Here is a 21311-nt window from a genome sequence, read left to right as displayed (position 1 = left end):
CTATTAAACTATGCACTGCCACATGGCCGTGGCATTATTTCACATTTGCTTCTCCAGCAGCTGCAGGCGTCTCTCTGACTCCGCCTTTCTTCTCCCAGTATCTCTGCTTGGATTACTTGCCTGGCTCTATTCTGCCTGGCTATTGGCCAAATCAGCTTCTTCATTAACCGATGGTAATAAAACATATTCACAGCATATAGAGGAACATTCCAAATCAGAGAGGACACTAGGACCCAGCCACCCAGGCAGCCACAGAGTAAGAGTGAAAGTAAGATACACAGAAGTAAGAAAAGGAAAAAGCCTAGAGGCAAAAGGTGGACAGGATAATAAGAAAAGCTGGCTAGAAATAAGCCAAGTTAAGGCTGGGCATTTATAAGGAAGTATAAGTCTCCGTGTGATTTGTTTGGGAGCTGGGTAGCAGCCCCCCCCCAAAAGAACAAAGAGCCCCAAAGAGTAAAAAGAGGAAAGAAAACAACCAACTACAATCTCCCCAGATTAGTTTTTTATTATCACTTTAAATCATAGATGTATTCCTAAACAAACAAAACCCAAATGGTTTTATTGTATTTATTCTGTCTAGAGTTCATTGAATTTCTTTGATCTGAAGATTTAACGTCAATAAAATGTAGAAAGTTTTGGAAAAGGAAATAAAGTTCAGTGGTTTTTAGTATACTCAGAGAATTGTGCAACCTTTACCATTAGCTAATTTTAGAGCATTTCAACACCTCTGAAGCAAAGTATGTATCAGTGGCTGGGGGTGGGGCGGAGTAGCTGTAGGATAATCTATTTTCTGCTTCTAGAGATTTATCTATTCTGGACATTTCAAAGAAATGGAAACATACAGCATATGAGTTTGAGTCTGGCTTCTTTGACTTGGCATGTTTTCAAGACTTATCTATACTATAGCACATATGGGTATTTAATTTCTTTTTATTATCAAGTATATCCAACTGCATGGATATACCATGCTTAACTTGGCCATTTATAAGAGGAATACCTGGCTTGTTCCCACTTTTTGACTACAGAGCTACTGAGTGTTTGTATCCACATTTTTCTAGAACTGATAAGCCATAGAGCTTGCCCAATGGCACAGGCTCGCAATCCTGGCACTTACAGGCTGAGGCCTTTCCTGTGAGTTTGGACGGCAGCCTAAACTACATAGTAAAACCTGCCTGAAAATCCCGGAACTGTTTCATCACATAAAACCTATGCTCCGTACGCCAGGTTGGGGATGTGGCTAGGGTAGAGCACTGCCTACATTTGTGGAATCCTGTATTTCATCCCCAACACTAGAAAGAAAAGAACAAAAAAACCCCAAAAGCTCCATTTAAGTTTTCTATGAAACACTGAGCTGTTTACCAAAGTAACCACAATCTTAAATTCCCAGAGACTAGAGGAGAGCCAACTTTTCATGCTTTGTTAACACTTGCTATTATCTTTCTGATAACAGCTACCCTAATGGTGTGAAGTAGCACCTTACCATAGCTTTGCCTTACATTTCCCTGGGTCTAACGGTAATAAACATTATTTTGTGTACTTACTGGTCATTTGTATATCTCCTTTGGAGAAGTCCTTTGTCCACTGTTTAACTTGTTTTTATGTGTGGTGTGTGTGCATATATGTGTCAGTGTGTGTAGTTGAGTGCACACATGTATGTGAAGGCAAGAAGTCAATGTTGAGTCTTAGTCATTCTACACATTATTTTTATAGATAAGGTCTCTTACTGAACCTAAGCTCACCAATTCATAGGTTACCTGGCCAATGAACTCTGGGGATCTGTCAGCACCTTACCCTCCCGGCAACTGGGATTATAGACATAGGCTGCCAGGACTGGCTTTTATGTGGGTTCTAGAATTCCAAACTTAGGGCTTCATGCCAGCACACACAACTGAACAGCCATTTCCCAGTCCTGAGATTATCTTTTAACTGCTGAGCTGAAGTAGTTCTCTCTATACTCTAGACCTTTATCAGACATATATTCTAGATCTTTATCAGACATAACACCTTTTCTTTTTCTGTGGACTATGTCTTTTCATCTCTCCCTCAACACTTTATGAATAGTGTCCTTTAAAGCAAAGATTTTATCTTGGAGTTGAATTGTAAACACTATTTCAAATATATTATTAGATTATGTAAAAAACACAAACTATTCCTAACTGAGTACCAACCAGGTGCCGTATCAGGGAAAGCAGGAATAACCAGACATACACCTCCAGGGCGGGGTCTGTGCAGCCCCTGCTAGGAGGCCAGGGCTCTGATCCAGCTCCACAGGGCTCAGGGTAGGACAGGGATGACTGCGAAGGCCTAGCTGGAAGCCAACAGGGAGATGGGAGAAGCCGACCCTCTAGTGGCCAGGAGAGGAGAGGCAGTTCCCTGCGGACTGTAGTTCCTTGTTGACAGAAGGTTCTGGTAACTTGGAGTAGTACTGGGAAGAAAGGATGGGGGGGTAGCCACTACAGGGTTCCACTGAGCTCCAAAGCCATCTGACCTCCTTTCCATGGACACAAGACAGCCAGTCCTGCGTGCCTAAGCAAATCCAGGGCCAAGTACAGGAAAAATGTTTTTGGAGGGGTTCTAGTAAATTGGTCACAAACATCTTTGCTTGAAAAACTCCTAGAAAATAGTACATGTTCGAAGATATATATAAGTCTTCAATTTACCCCCATTGCTGAAACAGCTAGTGAGAGCAGCTGCTTCAGACAGAACCAAGGGCTTGTGCAACTGTAAAGTGCACGCTGCACAACCATGAGGCCAGGCTGGGATCCCCAGCACCCACATCAAAAACCGGGCACCGTGACACCTGCAATCTCAACCCCGGAGAGAAAGAGATAGGAGCATCCCAAGGACTGCTCAGTCAGTCGAACGGAATCAGCAAGCTCCAGGTCCAGGGAGAGACCCTGTCTCAAAAAGAGGGCGTGGGGGACTGGCAAGAAGGCTCAGTGGGTGAAGGTACTTGTTGCCAAGTCTGACAGTCCCCAGAACCCACACGACGGAAAGAGAAAACAGACTCCACTAGGTTTTCCTCTGACCACCACATATATGCCACAGGTCACATGAACAGGCACATAGACAGACAGACAGACAGACAGACAGACAGACAGACAGACAGACAGACACACATACATACACACACACACTGATCTAGAAAGGTTAAGATCTCCTGGAAGTCTGATTTTGTTGTAAATTTTTTCTCCACCTGAAGCTTCTCTGGACAGGCTCAGTTATTTCAAAATAAGAAAAGTAGATGGAAGTTGGGGATGGTGATACATGCCAGAAATTCTAGCACCTTGGAGGTTGTGGCAGGAGAATCAGGAGTTTACCCTTTGCTATGAAGTGAGTTCAAGGCCATTCTAGGCTACTACATGAGACCCTAAAGAAATTATTATTATTATGGTTTTTCAAGACAGAGTTTCTCCATAGCTTTGGAATTTTTTAAAGGTAAAAGCTGATGAAATGGTGGTCCTGGACAGCCCTTCCCACCTTGACCCTATCTTGCCCACATACCTGGATGGCAGCCCGAGGGTCCAGCCCACTCTCTACTGAGAGCATTTCCACTCAGGCAGCAACTAGCAAGGAGGTTCACATGACACCTGCAGGGACAGAAGAAGGATAGATGAACATGCTCCCAATGTACCCACACAACCACAGCCCCTCCCGACAGGCAGCAGGTAGCACGCAGTCAGACCAGGTCCCTAAACTGCAATGACACAAAGTGAAAACTGAGACTGGATTTTAAGGAAGGAGACAGGCCAGAGGTTCAGTCCCTGGGAGGGGTGAAACCCTTGCACCACAAACGGCAGGCAAGAGCTCCTCACACCAAAATCTGTGTAGAAAGTCAGGGCCTGTGAAGTAGGAATTTGCAAGGCTTCTCTGACAGTGGGTTGAAGCCCCTATCAAGTGGCACACTGAATGTGGGGTTGCAAAAACTTGCCAACAGAAAAGGTTTCTGAACGCACAACAACTAAAAGTTAATTCAAAATCAGTGCCTCACGAACCTGAAGTATTTTTGGCAGAGATCACATGAGTTGCATCACATGACTTCATCTGCTGTTCTGAACATGCAACACGTGTTCTGCACTACACAGGAGCTCGCCATACATCATCAGACATCATCATGAGCACTGACTGGATAACCTCAGCCAATCTCTTTTTTCCCTTAGACAGGGTCTCTCTATATAGCTCTAGCTGTTTTGGAACTCTATGGCCTCAAATTTACAGAGATCCTGCCTCTGCTTCCTGGGCCCGGGATTAAAGGTGTGCACCACCGCACCCAGATCTCAGCTCAGATTTGAGACAATTTGCAGTGTTTATTGTATAAAACTTTATGCTTTTATAGAAACATAATGGTGTAATTATAAAAACAAAGGCTTTGAATATTTCTTCAGCACATAAGTATCAATTTATTATAGCCTGAATTTGATGGTTAAACAAACACAGGCATCTTATCAGTATGCAAATTTGTTTTAATCTTCAATAAACAGTACAAATTACATATATACCAAGGCATTTTTAAATTTATTTATTTATGGTTTTTTATTATTATTACATGTTTTATTTGTCTACCTTATACACCCACCTATTGGGTCATGTAAAAATTCTCAGACAGAGGGATTGTGAATGTGAAAACTTTAGAAGGCCTGCCAGGGTATGAAGGAGGGAGGGGCTTTCATTGAAGAGGCTAAGAACTGGTGGGATCATATGCTGGGCCTCACAATTCACATTCAAGGCTGGTCTTGTACTCCACTCCTGACCCAGTCCAGGGTTTTAAGCACACCTGAAGCAGCTTTGGGAGACAGCAGTCTCTCCACACTTCTGCTTCTGCACTGGGCTGCAAATCTTTAGCCTGGGTGTCACAGATAAATGTGTAAATGACCAGCACGGGTTCTGACATCACAATTTACCAAGAAAGCATAGAATTTTGTCTCAGGTGCAAGGTCTGAACATGGTGTGTTTGGGTAGAAATGGTTTCTCTGTCATTCCAGTGACTGTAGCTACAAACCATAAGCAGAGACTGCCACTGCCCACAATGTGCGTATGTATTCATGGCTGAAGATTCCAAGGGCCAGGTGCCTTCTTCCCCTGGCCCAAGCCTGAGCACTCAGGCTTGGTAGGCACATTCATACGCAAACAAGTGTCTAGAGAACACTACAGCGCAAATGTTTATGCTGTCTCACTTAATTACAACACAAAGCTGTTAACATCAGCAAGGGATGTTATACCAAAAGCCTTGTTTACATGTCTCCCGTGACCCCCCCAACGGATGCCATTTTGTAATTCCTACCTGATAGAGGAAGGAGGACAGGGAAGTTAAAGCAGGTCTAGGAACACAATTACACAGCGGTGGCTTGGCTTCACCACTCAGAGCAATGCCAACCCCAGCTCCGAGGAAACCCCAGACTCCTAAGTAAATGCTGTCCTCAGCTAGACCTTGAGTGGGATGGGGGAGAGTGTACTTCAGCTGCAGCCCCGAGGAACATTATGGGCAGTCTGGCAGGAAGGACTTCAGGGCAGAGAGGAGCATAGGCCCGGGAGGAGAGAAACAGAGTGGTCCTCAAGGATGGGACCACGCCAGTCTACGCCTTCCCTAGATGGCAGTAACAACCGCACAGGAGGGTGGACCTCTTAAGACAAGCCTTGTCCAGGGAGACAGGTGTAGAGAAGCATGGCCCTTATGGAGAGGCTGCTAGGAGAGCTCTTGGCTGACTATAAAGGCTCCGACAGAAAAACTCTGGCTTCATTCTTCTACATTCTGTTTCTCCTCTCCAGGGATTCTCAAGCCTTCAGGAGACCAGCTCCAAACTCTGGTTTCCCAGACAGCAGAAAAGGTATTTGCTGCGGTCAAGCAGTCGCTCTTCACAACACGGCTGTCCTGGAGGTTGCGTTCCTTCGACATTACCCTGTGCAGCCCAGAAGACAAGATCCAGCTGCTGAGGTGCTAGGGCCCCGTACTTCCAGGGCCCAAGCCTCTCTCAGTCTCAGTCTGGCTGCTCTAGACCTAGCCCTCAAACTCCAATTGCTCTTCTGTAGGCCAGGGTGAATAGGACCCTAGGGTTTAGACCTCAACAATGTAAATAATAGTATGTCAATTAAAGCTCTGGGAATTGATTAGCTGAAAGTAATAGTGCACTCACATTATTAATGAGGACTATGGACCAGTAATAGCTTTTAAAAACAAACAAGCAAAGTCACTCCAGGCCATGCGATCTCAGTATTTGGAAATAGAGGTAGAAGAATTAGGGGTTCAGAATCATGACAACCAGCCTCAGAAAACCAAAACCATGCTAAAACAAAACACAAATCCCAATATGGTGGGCTTATTCTTGTAATCTCAGCACACAGGAGAGGAGGCAGAGGCATGAGGATTGCTGAGTTCAGGGCCCCTCTCAGCCATATTGGGAGTTCCAGGCCAGCCTGGCTACAGAGGCTTCCATCTCAAAAAAACAAAAACAAAAACAAAAAAACTAACTGGGGCTAGAGTGATGGCTCAGCAATTAAGGGCACTTACTGCTCCAGCAGAAGTCTGGGGTTTGGTTCCCAGCATGCACATGGTGGCTTACAGCAGCCTGCAACTCCAGTTTTTGGGGGACTCGATGCTCTCTTCTGTCACCGTATATGGCACACATACCTACACTCTGGCACACGCACATACATATAAAATAAAGTGATTAAAACAAAACAAAGCAAAATGCAAACTAAACCAAACCAAAATAAACTGAAGAAAGCCAGAGTACACAGGTCCCAAGTGGAAAGAAGTAACTATCGCCTGAAACTGCCTAAAAAGCCACAAAATGATTGACACTAGCTCGGGAGCCCAAAGCAACCATTTCGCAATTCAGAAAATAAGTTATAAAAAAAAAATTCAGGTTTAGACTGTCATTCAGTACACCTTAACCACCCCCCTCTTTTTTTGAGTCATTTATGATGACCTGCAGATCATAGTGGCTTCGAATGCAGAGCTTCTCCCGCCTCTGGCCTCCCCAGTGCTGGGATCAAAGACACGCACCATCATGCCCAACAGTTTGACCGTTCTTTGAAAGAAGCTAAAACACTAGTTACTCCTGTCCAAACCACAGTGCTTCGTGGAGACAAGAATGCATTCACTCATGGACACTGCTCTGGCTGCTGGGTTAGTGATCCACTGCCCACCCGGTGGCTCGAACCTCAGATCTACCAGCACGTGGGGCTGGTGTCACGTCCTCTCCTCAGCTATTCTTCACTAACACCAAGGACAAGACTGGCTTTCAGGAGGACACCCATGCAGAAGGAGTAAAGAGAAAACTTGGGCAACAATACTGAGGGTCTCCACCATTACTCGGGAAAGGTTAGCAGGGGAAAGGTGGCCCCAAATTGTACTAGCTCTGCCTCTACCCCAGGCGCTGATTCAACCTCCCATGGTTTTCCAGTAAGAACAAAACTTCTCTGACCTCATTCTCCAACTTTATTTAATGCTTAGAACAGTCCTGTGAAAAATGGTCGTGTCCACTTTAGTGGAGCGCACAGGCTCAGTAGAAATCCCAGGTCTCCTTAGTCCTTTTTACAGCTCAAGCCATCTCGGGCCAAAAGAACTCAGCAGCTCCATTCTATCAAATAAGAACTAAAGGCAGTAAGACACCATCTTTTTGTTTTGTTTTCTTTTTTTGGTTTTTTGAGACTGGGTTTCTCTGTAGCATTGGTGCCTGTTCTGGAACTAGATCTTGTAGACCAGGCTGGTCTCGAACTCACAGAGATTCGCCTGCCTCTGCCTCCCGATTGCTGGGATTAAAGGTGTGCTGAGATTAAAGGCATGTGCCACCACCGCCTGGCAGTAAGATACAATCTTACCAGACAGATTTATAGCCCCAACCAGCCGAGCCCAGGTCTTCTCCATAACACCAAAGTTTCAGAACTGTCCTGTCTTAAATATCCAACATGGGAAGGGTTTGCCCCAGTTCTAGCTAGTACAGTCAGTCATCTTACTTCATCTACACGCTGAGGAAGAAAGGAGAGAAATGGCTTAGATGAGACTTAGAGAGTGGATAACACGGACCCACTGCTCTCTGTATCCTTTCATTTCTATACCCATCAGTGACCGGAAAGGTGTCTCTGGGAGACACCTCAGTCACTCCACAGCCCTGTCCTACTGCCTGAATCACACACCTGCTATTCTGACCAGCCTTGTGCCTGTGCCATCCAGCTGCGAGACTAGCGGATGAGTCATAGTATCTCAGCTGGAAAAGCACGGCAAAGTTATCTTCTGATTCAGAAGGCAGCTGACCTCTCGGGCATGTGAACGCTGAGTGGGTACACAGCATGCCCTTCCTTCGGAAGAAAGCTGATCTCTAGACAAGTGTCCCGAAGGGCTAGGACGGGGTAACGAGAACAAGCCTTTAAAGCGACAACTTCAAATTAAATGCTGCTGGAGGGAGAGGTCAGAGCCAACACTAGGTGGGTGAGGGCATCTGTCCCTGCTGGACACATTTCCTTCCAACTTGCCTTTAATCCAATGCCACACATCTCGCCCATATTCTTGTTCCACACAGTATAGGACTTTCCTCCTTCTACCCTCTTGGTTTTTGTTTTTGTTTTTGTTTTTTTTTTCAAGACTGTGTAGTTCAGGCTGGTCTCAACTTAAAGTCATCTTCTTTCTGCTTTCTCCTCCATCAATGTAGAGAGTACAAGGCCTGGCAAGTGCTCCATCACTGAGCTATACCCCCAGTACTTAATTCTTTACTTTTGAGACAAGGTCTTGCTGTGTAGCATAAGCTGACCTTGCACTCAAATGTAGTGTAGGAAGGTCTTAAACTCACTGGGAAAACTTTTGAACTCTCTCCTCTCAGTCTCCTGGGTTCTAGGGTTACAGGTGGGAGTCACTATACCTAGCTTTGCTATAGAACCCTAACGCTGCGTCTACTCCGAATGAATGAAAACAAGAACTTTGAGACTCATTCATCGCTGTGCTTCCTTCCTCTTTTTTTTTCTTTAAATATTTTATTGGTATTTTAACCTGTATGAATGTCTGTGTGAGGGTGCTGGATCCTGGACAGTTGTAAGCTGCCATATGGATGCTGGGAATTGAACCCGTGTCCTCTAGAAGAGCAGTCAGTGCTCTTAACCACTGAGCCATCTCTCCAGCCCTATCATCACAGTGTTTCTAATACCTAGGACTATGCACACACTGGTACTCAAAAGAATCAAAAAGGAAAAGAACAACAACAAATCCAACTCTTGAATGACTTAATCAACAGAAGTAAGGCATAAAGAACAGGTACATCTCTTTGACAGGCTGTGGGAAGCTGAGACAGACCACTTAGCCATGGTAGGGCTAGTAGGGAATTTCTGCCAGTAGGCTATGTGGTCAATAGGTCAAAAGTCATTACGAAAAGTTGCACCATCAGGAGAGGATATTAAAGACAGAATTGCATTCAATCTTCAAAGAAAGAGACCACTCACCGTGGCAATGAGAGTCTCTTAGGGCCCTTACAATTGCTAATAAGGCTGGAAGGGTGTGTACAAGATCCTGGATTCAATCTCCAGTACTGAGAGTGGGGGCTGGAGGTGGGAAGGGTCTGCGATCATAGATAGCTGACCCTCCAGAAGCAAGCCCATCAGAACTTGGAGGAAATATACACCAAAAAGTCCCCAGGGGGCTATAAATGCTGAGCACATGACCTTAAAGACACCCATCTGTTACTACTGACAGGCAACTCACCCTCACGTGTTCCTACAAGCCCCGGTGGCTAAGAGTAAATGATCCAGGACCTACAAAAACAGAAGCGATTTTACAGTCCCTGTGATCCTCTTAGTCCTTTAGCCTACCCAGGGCCCACTGTCTGTACTCTTCACAGCTTACAACACGCTTCTGAAGGCCACCATGTCCCTGGGTTCAATAATAGGAAAGGTCTGCATTCCGCTATGCAGAAGGGAACACTGGGAGACTTCGTCCTCACAGGTGCGAGGACACGGGCAGAGGACACACTTACCACTAACTCCACAGTGCTCCCTGAGGCTCTCCACTGAACACCAGCCAAAAAGCAGGGCTGGTTTCCACCGCCCCAGGATGAATGAGCGGGGTGAGTGGCCATCTCTCACCTTCCAGGTATCTGAAGGGCACCTACCATTACAATAGCAGGCACAAATGATTTAATATGAATGCCAGAAGAGCCCTCTGTGGAGACCCGTCGAGGAGAGCAGACACCAGGAAAAACCTCTCACTCAAGAATGGAGGGAATGCTGGGCGGGTGGTGGCACACACCTTTAATCCCAGCACTCGGGAGGTAGAAGCAGGTGAACCTCTGTGAGTTCAAGGTCAGCCTGTTCCAGGACAGGCTCCAAAGCTACAGAGAAACTCTGTGGGGGGGGGCAATGGAGGGGGTAAGCTCTATACTCATTTACCAACTAAGTGCCTACAGACACCAATTCAGATGTTTACTTCACTGGTCTGGGCAAGGAATAAACATGGGGATGAAGAACAGCAGGCATGACAGGTAGGAAGCTGTGCCCTAAGTTCCCTAAGTGAGAGAGCACTGGATCGGGAAAGGAATTGACAATGGTTGGTTAAATTTAGTTAATAGTAACTAACTCCTGGAAGCCAGACACGGTGGCTCATGTCTACCATCCCAGCACTTGGCAGGTGGAGGCAGGGAGGGCCAGAAGTTCAAGGCTAGCTCTGGCTAGTTAGAAGGCCCTTGTCTCAAAATAATGACAAAAACAAAACATCAAACACCCATATCTATCCCCTTCTGTGCTAAACCAAAGGAACAAAACAAAACTACGTCCAGGAGTAGTGGCCCATACCTCTCATTCTAACACTTGGAAGGCAGAGGCAGGTGAATTTCTGTGAGTTTGAGGCCAGGACAGCTAAGGCTAAATAGAGAGTCACTATCTCAAAGAAAAAAAAAAAACAATCAAAAAAGTCAGACTAACAGGAATGAGTGTGTGTGGGAGTTTACTACGATCCAAGTACATTACAAGCGTACAAGCGTGTATGAAATTCTCAAAGAATTAATATGCATATATTAAGACTAAAATAGCAAAAGGATGGGAGAAAGGTGGCAGGAACCAAGGCAGCAACGTTGGGACAGTTAAAAAAGATTTAGGCAGAACGGTGTCCTCGGGATAAGGCCAGAGAGAAATTACCTCTATGGTCCGCTAGGAAGTTAAGGTGAGAGCCGGTAAGGACAAGAAGCACACGAAACTTGCGATAAAGCTGAGGTGACAGCTCAACCGGAGACCACTTTAGTAGAGGGTCAACTGGAGGGACAGACGTAGGGTGCTTGGGATGAGGGAGTAAACCTTGAGAGGCTGCGATAAGAAATCTGAGCCAGAATGGAGAGACGAGGGAAGGTACAGACGGCTGAGCGATGAGAGTGATGCTGAACTAAGAGGTGACGAAGGGATGTGGCTGGGACTAGATTGCAACTGGGCTAAAGAGGGGTCACTAGGGAGGTGACACTTACGCAAAACCGGTGGTAAGGGGTCCCACCTGGCTCGGGGCTGAGGTCGGCTGCGGTGGAGACCGAGGGGAGGGACCGGGTGGCCGCTGGTTGCGGTGGGAGCAGGCCCGGGCGGCGAAGGGCCGAGGTTCCCACCCCAAGGATCAAGGCACCCAGAGGTCGCGAGCGGCCGCGAGGCTGCAGACCCACCGCCGGTTCGCGTCACGGCCCGCCGCCCCTTGCTTCCCTTCACTCCCAGACCCAGACTCACCATAGGTAATAGGGGCAGCAGGCGGTGCTCCTGGGAAGGCGACTCCCTCAGCTTGCAGCAGAAGCTGCTGCTCCAGAGGCACTGACAACAGGAAGCGGCGCGCGGCGTCTGACGCCATCACGTTGGTTCGCTTCTCCGGCCCCGCCTCCGGCCCGCGAAGCCAATCGTGAGGCCTAGAGAAGCCGAGGGGCGGGGCCGAAAGCTTTTACCTGTCTTTGCTGGGCGAGGGTTTAGGTGCAGGCGAGCGATCCTGAGGCTCAGGAACCCGGGTTTTGGGCAGCGCAGAGAGAGGCTCGGAGGACTCGGAGCGTCCAGGCCGCCTGCCTCCAGCAGATCCACCTCAGACCTGACCCTCAACCCCATCTGTGCGATTTGGGGGCTGACGTTTCTTCTCCTTAAGCCGAAAATGCGCACTTGTGGGACCACAAACCCCAGTGTATCCGCAAGGGAATTAGTACTGGAGGGGGCAGATCCTGGACCCAACTGGGACCTTACAGTCTGGTTTTTCGGAGCCAGGAAACAGTTGTTTTGGCTTGTCTTATACCACGCGATCTCCCTGAGTGCTCCTTTGGATGTGTTAGTTTAATTTGCTTGCGGTCAGCCCCTTGAGGCATGAAGCCCGGAGGACCTGCTTTTCGTCTTCTAACCGTTTAATTGCTTTTGTTCCATTACAGAAAGTGACACCTGTCTTTCCGAATGGACTCCCGAAGAAAACTGTCGAGAGCTGGAGCGTGGCTAAGAAAGGGCAGGGCGGGCGGTGTAGGTACTATACCCTTGCAGACTTTGCCCAAAAGTGTGGGCCTAAGTGTGGGCCACAGAAGTGGGGAATGTTAAAGAGAATCCTTTAAGAACTTGCCATAGTGAATATGCTTCAGTCCCTGTGAGTTCATATGAGCTTTGCTCATGTTGATTAAGAAGGCCTTGTTTTCTTGGTGTCCTCCATCCCCTCTTATACCCTTTCTGTTTCTCCCTTGGGGTTCCCTGAGCTCCAAGGGGAGGGATTTGATGGAGGCATCCCATTTGGGCCTGAATGTTTCAAGGCCTCTCACTCTCTGGCTGTGGGTCTCCATATTTGCTCTCATTTGGTGCAGGAGGAAGTTTCTCTGATGATGGCTGACCAAGACACCGATCTGAGTATAGCAGAGTATCATTAGGATTCATTTTATTACTACTTTTTTTTTTTTTTAAAGACTTAGTATTTGGTTTTACCCTAGGTCTCTGGGCTATTTAGTCTCTGGTTCTTGGTCACCCCAAGCATGTCGGATATGGGTTCCATCTGAAGTTAAAGTCAAATCAGTTACAGGTTGGTTACACCTACAAGCTTTGGCCGCCGTTGCCCTGGCATATCTTGCAGGCAGTGCGTCATTAGGGTTTATTGCTGGCTAGGTGTTTGGTTTCACATCTGGTAGTGTGCAAAGTACCTTCCTGTACGAAAGGCCCTAGGGCAAAGGCTCAATATAGGCACAAAATCCCCGTCTCTAGGTCCAGTGAGTTGCGTAGATGTTGTTCAGCAATGGGACCTTGCTGTCAGTATGTGGACAGCAACATAGAGTCTTAGCAACACCCTGGACTGTTTGAGGATGTCCATGGGGTCCCTTTGGCCAACAACTCAGTTAGATGTAACCCACTCCCTGTACTGACATTTCATTTGGTGACAAGAGATAGCCGGGTGGGACTTTGTCTCCAATGTTATTTGGAGATTCTGTTTAAGATGCCTTCACGCAGGATGATTTTTTAAAGCTCCATCCATTTGCCTATAAATTTCATGTCATTTTTTAAAAAATGGCTGAGTAGTACTCCACTGTGTAAATGTACCAACTTTCTTTATCCTTTCTTCTCCTGAGGGACATCTAGATGGTTTCCAGTTTCTGACTGTTTTTGACTAGAGAAGCAAGGAACACGGTTGAACAAGTCTCTTTGTGGTAGGCTAAAGCGTTCTTTGGTATTTGCCCAAGAGTGGTATAACTGGATTTTGAGGTAGAGTCCCATCTTCCTGAGGAACTGTGAACATGGGTCTGCCGCAGATCCTCCATGTTTATATTTTGGCCCCCAGTTTATGCTTTCATTGGATTTCTGAGTGCAAACGAGTGGGTCTCTGATTCTTGTGCCTTCTCTTGGATTCTTTTCCTTCTGTTCATTTGTCCTTTCATGTGGTCCTTTTTGCCTTGTTACATTTTATTTTGTTATGTTTAAAACATGAATGAAGGACTAGAGAGATGGCTCTTCAGTTAAGAGCACTGACTGCTCTTCCAGAAGACCCCTATGGCAGCTCACAACTGTCTGTAACTCCAGTTCCAGGAATCTGACACCCTCACACAGACATGCATCTAGTCATATAAATTAAAAATAATTTTAAAGAATGAATGAAAACCTAGCCATTGGGGTTAAGGTTAACAACTGAACTGTCATTTATACCAGCTGGGAGAGGGAAAATCGGTTTTCTCCGATGGAGAACATCAACCACTCTAGGGCATGCTTCACGTTCAGGAGTAGTTGACCAACATATAATGGATTCCATAGTTTTTTGTTTGCTTTTATTTGGTTACAGTTTTATTTTTCTTTTTGAGTGTTGTTTTGTTTTCTTGACATTGTAGTATTGGGCTTTTTCTTTTTTTTGATTTTTTGAGACAGGGTTTCTCTGTAGTTTTTGAAGGTTTTTGTTGTTTTTTGAGAAAGAACTTAAAGTTGGAAGGAGAGGATCTGGAACAACTTAGGGGAGGGAGGATATGATCAAAGTATATTTAAATTTAAAATTACTTTAATTAAAAACATAATGAAAGAGTACACAGAGTAGCTGGATTATAAACTTCTCTTATGATCTACCCCAATTTACTTATTCTCTCTCTCTCTCTCTGTGTAGGTCTGTAGATGATTTTATATAATTTTCTCTCTCTTCCCACCTTTATGTGGGGATGGAATTTAGGCCAGGCTTGCCCACCAAATGTCATCCCCAAACCCAAACTCTCCTGGCCTGAGCTTTGGTCCAACTCACCCTGGGCTTCAGCATCTAAAGGCCAAGGGCATAATGTCTGCTTCTCATTTGGGGGTTACCAGGTCAATAATTCTCTCAGCAGGAGTGAACCCTCCTCCACAACTGTAGAATGACTGGGTCTGAATGTTTGGGGGCACAGGTGATGACTCAGAAGGAAAATTACAAATTAAAGACACATAAACTATTACTTTGACCTGGGCAGTGATGGGGCATGCCTTTGATCCCAGCACTCAGGAGGCAGAGGCAGGAGGATCTCTGTGAGTCCTGAGACCAGCCTGGCCTACAGAGTGAGTTCCAGGACAGCCAGGGCAAGACAAAGAATCCCTATCTAAACAAACCAAAACAAACAAAAGCCAAACAAACACCACGTGATCTTGGTCTTATCTGACACGTGCTCCACTGGTCTAGCCTTACTTCCCAACCCTTACATTACTTAGGAGCAGGTTTTTCTAGTTTCTCTCTCATTTTAAAAATCTACCACCAAAGTCCTGGAGGTCGGGCCATCAGTTTTTATAACGAGATCGAAAATCATCCATATATATATATATATATATATATATATATAATGTATATTATAATCATTATAATCAAGACACCTCATGACACACTCACCCACCATCTTTTCTCCTTTATCAGCCTAACCCTGAAATAGCTTGACATTGAATAACCCTTTGTAGGGACTAGGGAGTAACTGTCGTGAGTCAGAGTCCCAGGGTACCCTTTATACCCATGTGCCTGAGCCTGGTACCAGTAGACTGAAGATTTGGTGTCAGACACCTCTGGGCACAGACCTTAGCTCTAAAGGGCACAGTCTCTTTACAATTTATTGAGGAAGTATTGACCGGAATGTAATAACCTTCAATAAACTGGTCTGTATTTCATGAGTCACACGGGAGGCTGAAGGGACAGACTGAAATGCATTCGGGAATATTCCCGAGTCATTCTCTAGGCAGAACTTGGTGCTAAGCACTGGGGGAAGGAAGGGGGCTGAAGAGGAAGGAGATATTGTTCTTGCCCTGTCAGGGATTCTGACCCCATAGAGAACTCAGTCCACCAGGCACTTCCTGTCATGATAGTGAACACTAGAGGAATGAGCCCAGGTTATACAGTTTCCAAACCAGGACCTTCGCACACTGAGGGAGTTCCAGCACTTCCCAGCATTCAGTCTCATTGTGGCTGGATTGTCCTTTCCTGTTTCCTGGCATTGGGCTCCCCCGCCCCACCCCCACTGACTTGCATTGGCCTGTGGCATGACGAACAAAGTGAGCATGTGTTTGCAGAGGCTTCTTGACACTGCACTGGTCTCTGTTTTCACAGGAGAGCCTCTCTTGGGTATCTGCTGCCTCTCCAGCCTGGTACAGAGTCAACAGGGTGGAACTGGGCTGCAGGGAGTTGGAAACCAGCCAGCAATATGGCGTCACTAACATAGCCAGCTGAAAACCAGAAAGGATTCTTGTTCTAACCCCTTTTTATGTTTTTAAAAATGTGCAAGATCCCCAGCGGCAGTAGGCAGCAGAAATGCTGTTGGTCCCAAATGGTGGTAGTGGGTCATGTGGCAGCAGACAGCGGGCCCTGGGAGCAGCCAGTCCCAGGCAGAAACGGCTGCCAGTCCCAGAGCAATGGCTGGTCCCAGGCAAGGAGACACATGGCGGGCGGGCAGGAGACAGAGACTTGGATAGACAGACCTCAGAGTGATGTTGAATTATTCAGGGGATTATGGAGGGGGAAGGAAGAAGGGGGGGAGAGAGAGAGAGAGAGAGGGAGAGGGAGAGAGAGAGAGAGAGAGAGAGAGGAGAAAGAGACAGAAGGGGGGGAAGCGAAGAAGTAGGGAGAGAGGCAGAAGCAAAGCTGCCTCTCTGAGAGGAAGACAGAAAAGGGAGTGCGCTCAGGCGGGAAGCTGAAGATCTGCCTGCCTCAGCGGATGGGGGAGGGAGTGGGCGTGGCTTGTCTCGTAAAGAGACAGAACAACCATCACAACCCCTACAGTTCAGAATGGTTTGTTCCATCGAGTTACTGTGGCAATGGCTAATTCATTCCTTTTATTAGGTTATAAGTTCACACTGAAAGAAAGAACCAATATATAGTTGGCTAAGAAAGAAACTTATTGCGTTCTTGTGGAATAATGTGGTTAAGAAGTCCAGGGCAGGGCACCCGGATGGTTCTGTGATTACAGGTGCTTACTGCTGCTGCTCCTGCTGCAAGCCCGAGTTTGATAAAGGGAACCTACATAAAGGTTGAAGGATAGAATCAGCACCACAGAGCTGTGCTCTCACCTCTGTATGTGCACTGTCCCCCTCTGCCATATTCTTACCCTACATATACAATAATAAGTCCAGGATGTAGCTCAGTTGTAATTGTCCAGCTCATGAACCCCTGGGTTCCATCCCAGCACTGAGGCATGATGGCACAGTCCTGCAATCCCAGCACTCAGGTGTTTTAAACAGTAGGGCCAGAATGTCAAACTCTATCTTAGATACATAGTAGTAGGGCAGCAGCCTGAGCTACTGGAGACCCTGTCTCAAAGAATGATTATTTTAGAGAGGAAGTTTACTATTTATGGGGCTGAGGCAGGAGGATCAAGGTGAGTTCAAGGCCAGCCTGGACTACAGTGTTGAGACCCTATGTTAACCCCTTATCCCAACAACAACAACAAACAAAAAGGCCAGAGTACAATTGGTAGTCCATGGGTGAGTCTCCTGGCTTTGTCTTTTCAGAGTAAAATTTAATATATTCATATATATTATTAATTGTGCATGCCATCCTTGTACAGGGTTGTGTTATTAATCTCTGTATCTTTCTATTTTTACTATACGTATTGCCAAAGTGAGCGCTTAAAATAAAATTTGGTTGTGTGTGTGTGTGTGTGTGTGTGTGTGTGTTAGAAGGGAACGTGCCACCGTGTGCATGTGGAGGGAAATGAACGGTTTGTAGGAGCTGGTTTTTTTTTTTTTTTCTACCATGTAGATTCCTGGGACTGAACTCAGGACTGAACTCCCGGGCTGAGCCCTCTGGCTGGCCCCGGGTCTGCCTTACTTCCTTACTGCATCTTCCTTGCGAATCTGCTTTCCTCGGAAGCTTTTGTAGCATCTGTAGTTTCCTTCAGCGCAGACCCAAACTCTCCACAGATGACACCAAACCCTCCTTCAATGTTACCGTGTATTAAAGCCTCCACCTTTTCCTCTTTCCACCTCTGCTGTAGGCTTCAAGTCCCACCCCACTCAAAGGACTGGGGACTAGGGTGTGTTCCCCTCTCTCCTATCGCCCAGGTCTCAAAATGACAGAACTTCACCCCATGACATTAGGAGCCAGAGTTTGCGGGGCCTGGTAAGAGGCCCTGAGCTACAAGGTGGATGTCCATCTGGGCAATGTTACCTGTGTCAGGCAGCCTGAAGGTGGGACCCCAGTCTCCCTGTCAGACTTAACTAGACACCGGCCGTCCTGGCACTGACTGTTCTGTCCTGCCCCTCACCAACTCCTCTCCCCGATGACCTCCAGCATGGAAGAAACCAGAGAACCTTTGCCACCTACCTAACCTGTGGTGTCTTGGTAGTGTAAGTGAGTGTGCAAGGCTTGAGAAATACATCTCTGGCTTGGAGATTGATTTCAGAAGGGAGGCAGGAGGCTGGGAAGGGGAGGTGGGAAGGACCTATTGCTTAAATAAGTAGCCCAGTGCTGTCCAAGTAAAAGGGCAGTGCAGGAGGGAGATCTTGCCTAGCGTCCTAACATGCACGAGGCCCTGCGCAGACAATATTTGAAGAAGGGGCACTTGTTTATAGACGCTCTCCCTGCCCCCAGTGGTTTGAAAAAGGGCTATGCTTTCAGTGGCCTGCAGATCATCTGTCCTTCGTTACAGAGAGAAAACCTAAGGATCAATCCCAGGTATCTCAGGAGCCATTACCTTACCTGCTGACTGGCCAGAGTGACACTGGGTCTCTGACAGTTAGGCCTCTACCATGTAACTCTTTGTGGGCCTCCCTACTCTTCCAGAGCCTTGAACATCCATTTGTCGAGTACAAGTGGGCGTGGCAGGCACCAGGGTACTTTCAAGTACAAGGTGGGGTTTTTCTCATCACGCCTGGATGTAGAGGTGTGGTACAGAGTTGGACCAGCCCAGTGGAAATCGCCACTTCATTCTGTGCAGGATCAGGAAACCCAGGAAGCACACACTTCAACTCCCAGAGGTGTTGCTGGTAATGTGCGCTTGTGTGAGATGCATTAGGGAGAGAAGAGATGGTGGCCGTCTGATTCCTCCTCTGCCGTCGTGATGTGCAGCTCCAGAGGCCACCTGGACACCCCCACACCAGTCGACAGCCTGGGGACCACGAGACTACAGTGACCTTGGCAGTGTTCCAAAAGATGCCCCGGCTCCTTGACATTCTGGAAAGCAGCTGTGACAAAGGAAACTGAAAGCTAGAGGTACTGTCCCTCACCAGCTGTCGCCAACCCCAGTACCTTCAACAAAGGGCACCAATGGCTTGGACAAAATCCCTTTGGGGACACGAAAGTAGAAGACAGACTTCTGGAGAAGGGGAGTAGGAACTCCGGTGAGGAGAGACGACATGGCGGTGGAGGAGGCACATGCCGTCAAAGTGTGTTGTCCAAGTGGCTGGAGAGATGGTCCGGTGACCAAAGACCACGTGCTGCTTTTTCCCAGAGCAAAGCTCGGCGCACAGCAGTCATGCCAGGTGGCTCGCAACCAGCTTTACCTCCAGCTCCAGGGGGAAGTGATGCCCTCCTGTGGACCCTGTGAACACCTGCATCCACACGCACAAACCGTGCACAGCTGGTGCACAGCGTCAGCAAAGAACTAAAGCAGAAAGTCACAGCGAGGCCCATTCCTTCGTGCAATCGATTTACTGTAATAAACGAGGACACACTAACATTATATACTAAAGAAATGAAAATAGTCTTTTTGGTTTGAAATGTTAATAATGGCTTCTAGTTTCTTGTCTGAGGGAACGTGCCCCGTCAGGAAACACATATTTGGTACCTGCTCCCCAGCTGCTGCACAGAGCTCCTAAATCACCGGGACATTTCCACTGCGGCTGGAGCACCATTTGTTTGGATGAGGTCACTTTTGGTGGGCTTCTGGATGAAAGTTAGTCATCAGCAAGAACAAGCCACAACTGCATGCCTGAGATGGTCAGCTTCAGTCCATGTGTCCTGGTGAGAGTAAGGAGGTGGGCACAGACAGGCCAGGTATGGGGACACACACTGGAACCCCCACCCTCGGAATGCTTAGGATGCAGGTTTACCAATTCTGGGCCAGCCTGGGCTAATAGCAAGACCATGTCTCAAAAGTCAATCAGGTTTGTATGATGAAGGCTTCCATAAAAGTCCCCAAACATGGGGATCACAAAGGTTCTGGATCGATGAACACATGCACAGGGAAGGAATGTTCCGCCCCCAGCACCATGCTCCCGGAGCCTTCCCAGCTCATCTCACCTATGCACCTCTTCCCCTGGCTGTCCACTGCTCCCCAGAATTATTTGTCAGCAGTAGGAAGGGAACTGTTTTCCTGGGCTCCAAGTCATCCTAGCAAGGAATCACCCTGAGGTGGCCGTCTAGCTGGTAGGACGCTCTAGTGACAACCTGGACTGTGACTGCCATCTGAACAGGGACTGCGGTAGAGCTGAGCCCTTATCTGAGCAGTCTGGCACTAGTTAACTCCAGCTAGTTAACTAGTTAGCACTAGAGCTAAGTCCAGCTGACTCTAGGACCCAAAGCTGGTGTCTCCAGAGAGCTAGAAAGTTTCTTGGTGTACCCCCTCTCCAGCTGGTGTCAGAAGTACTGGGAATCAGTGAAGTGGCAGAGAAAAGGGTGCTTTTCCTGCACTTGGGCAGTTGAAAAATAGACCCACAAATTCCATGACTCTTTCAAGAGATGGTGTCTAGCGTCCTCTTCCCTCGAATGTGGAAACTTTGGAGCTGAGGGCAGTGACTCAGGTTTATGCTTACAAGCAGTCGATGCTTCTACCCTTAGGTGTAAAGGAGGGGGACCGCTCACCTTATCCTTTTGGGGGGTAGAAAATTATAACTGTTACTGAAAACCTGATTTGAAAAAAAAATAAGCAACATAGAGTCTAAGTGGCTTTGCGGAAAGCGGTCCGCTGGATCCATGTCAGCTGCATCCTGAACTCTCAGGACAGACTCTAAAGCTATAGAAAAATCCTGTCTAGAAAACAAAACAAAACTAAGCTCATGAAACTACCTATCATGGAGCCAGAGAGGGCCCACGAGGACTGCCCCTCCCTGGGGATTTACAGGCAGTTAACAGTTAGGGAGAATACTTGAGTCCCTTGCCCTTCCCCAGTGGCTTTAGAGGCAGTTAACAGTTTCTAGGGGGTGGGGCTCATGATGCCCCTCCCACTCCCTGTGGTTCTCTGTTGACAGTTAGCAGAAGCTGGTGTGAAGTAGTAGTAGAGAAAGAGGTTGCTCTTCCCCTCAGCAGAAGATGGTGTGCAACATCCCTTACCCTTGGATGTGGGCTGGCATTGTTGATTGGCGTTCAACTGGTCGTGTGCTGAGGCAGTAGTGAAGCTAGGTGCTGTCTAGTGCAAGACCATGAAAAGATCCTCTCTTTTTCCTCCACCTCTCTGGAACCACCACGTTTTAATGACATTCAGTCAAGTAGCTTG

At 47.2% G+C, this 21311-nt stretch overlaps 1 protein-coding gene and 1 non-coding gene across 6 annotated transcripts in view; both read right to left on the bottom strand.

The window, feature by feature from the left end:
- Positions 1 to 11805, bottom strand: part of Plekhm1 (pleckstrin homology and RUN domain containing M1) — a 51683-nt gene extending 39878 nt beyond the window's left edge. For 2 of the 5 annotated variants that reach the window (XM_087909896.1, XM_087909900.1), the window contains exons 1-2: positions 11683 to 11805; positions 3505 to 3590 (exon numbers count right to left, since the gene is read on the bottom strand). In XM_087909896.1, coding sequence (XP_087766022.1) covers positions 3505 to 3549 — 45 coding nt within the window. In that variant the 5' untranslated portion in view covers positions 3550 to 3590; positions 11683 to 11805. Of the gene's footprint in view, positions 1 to 3504; positions 3591 to 6505; positions 6633 to 9688; positions 9739 to 11682 lie in introns of those variants that run through there. The other 3 variants (XM_087909897.1, XM_087909899.1, XM_087909898.1) reach the window with 3 other exon arrangements.
- A 5594-nt stretch (positions 11806 to 17399) lies between these two features.
- Positions 17400 to 17505, bottom strand: LOC125408102 (U6 spliceosomal RNA). The gene has a single exon (XR_007234379.2). It is a non-coding gene; the product is annotated as a U6 spliceosomal RNA (small nuclear RNA).
- Between the last annotated feature and the right edge of the window lie 3806 nt (positions 17506 to 21311).

This window comes from Myodes glareolus, chromosome 9 (genome assembly GCF_982192425.1).
Source record: "Myodes glareolus chromosome 9, mMyoGla1.1, whole genome shotgun sequence".
Classification (NCBI taxonomy): domain Eukaryota; kingdom Metazoa; phylum Chordata; class Mammalia; order Rodentia; family Cricetidae; genus Myodes; species Myodes glareolus.
The sequence above is the reverse complement of the archived record's forward strand: the minus strand, read 5'-3'. Positions and strand labels throughout refer to the sequence as shown.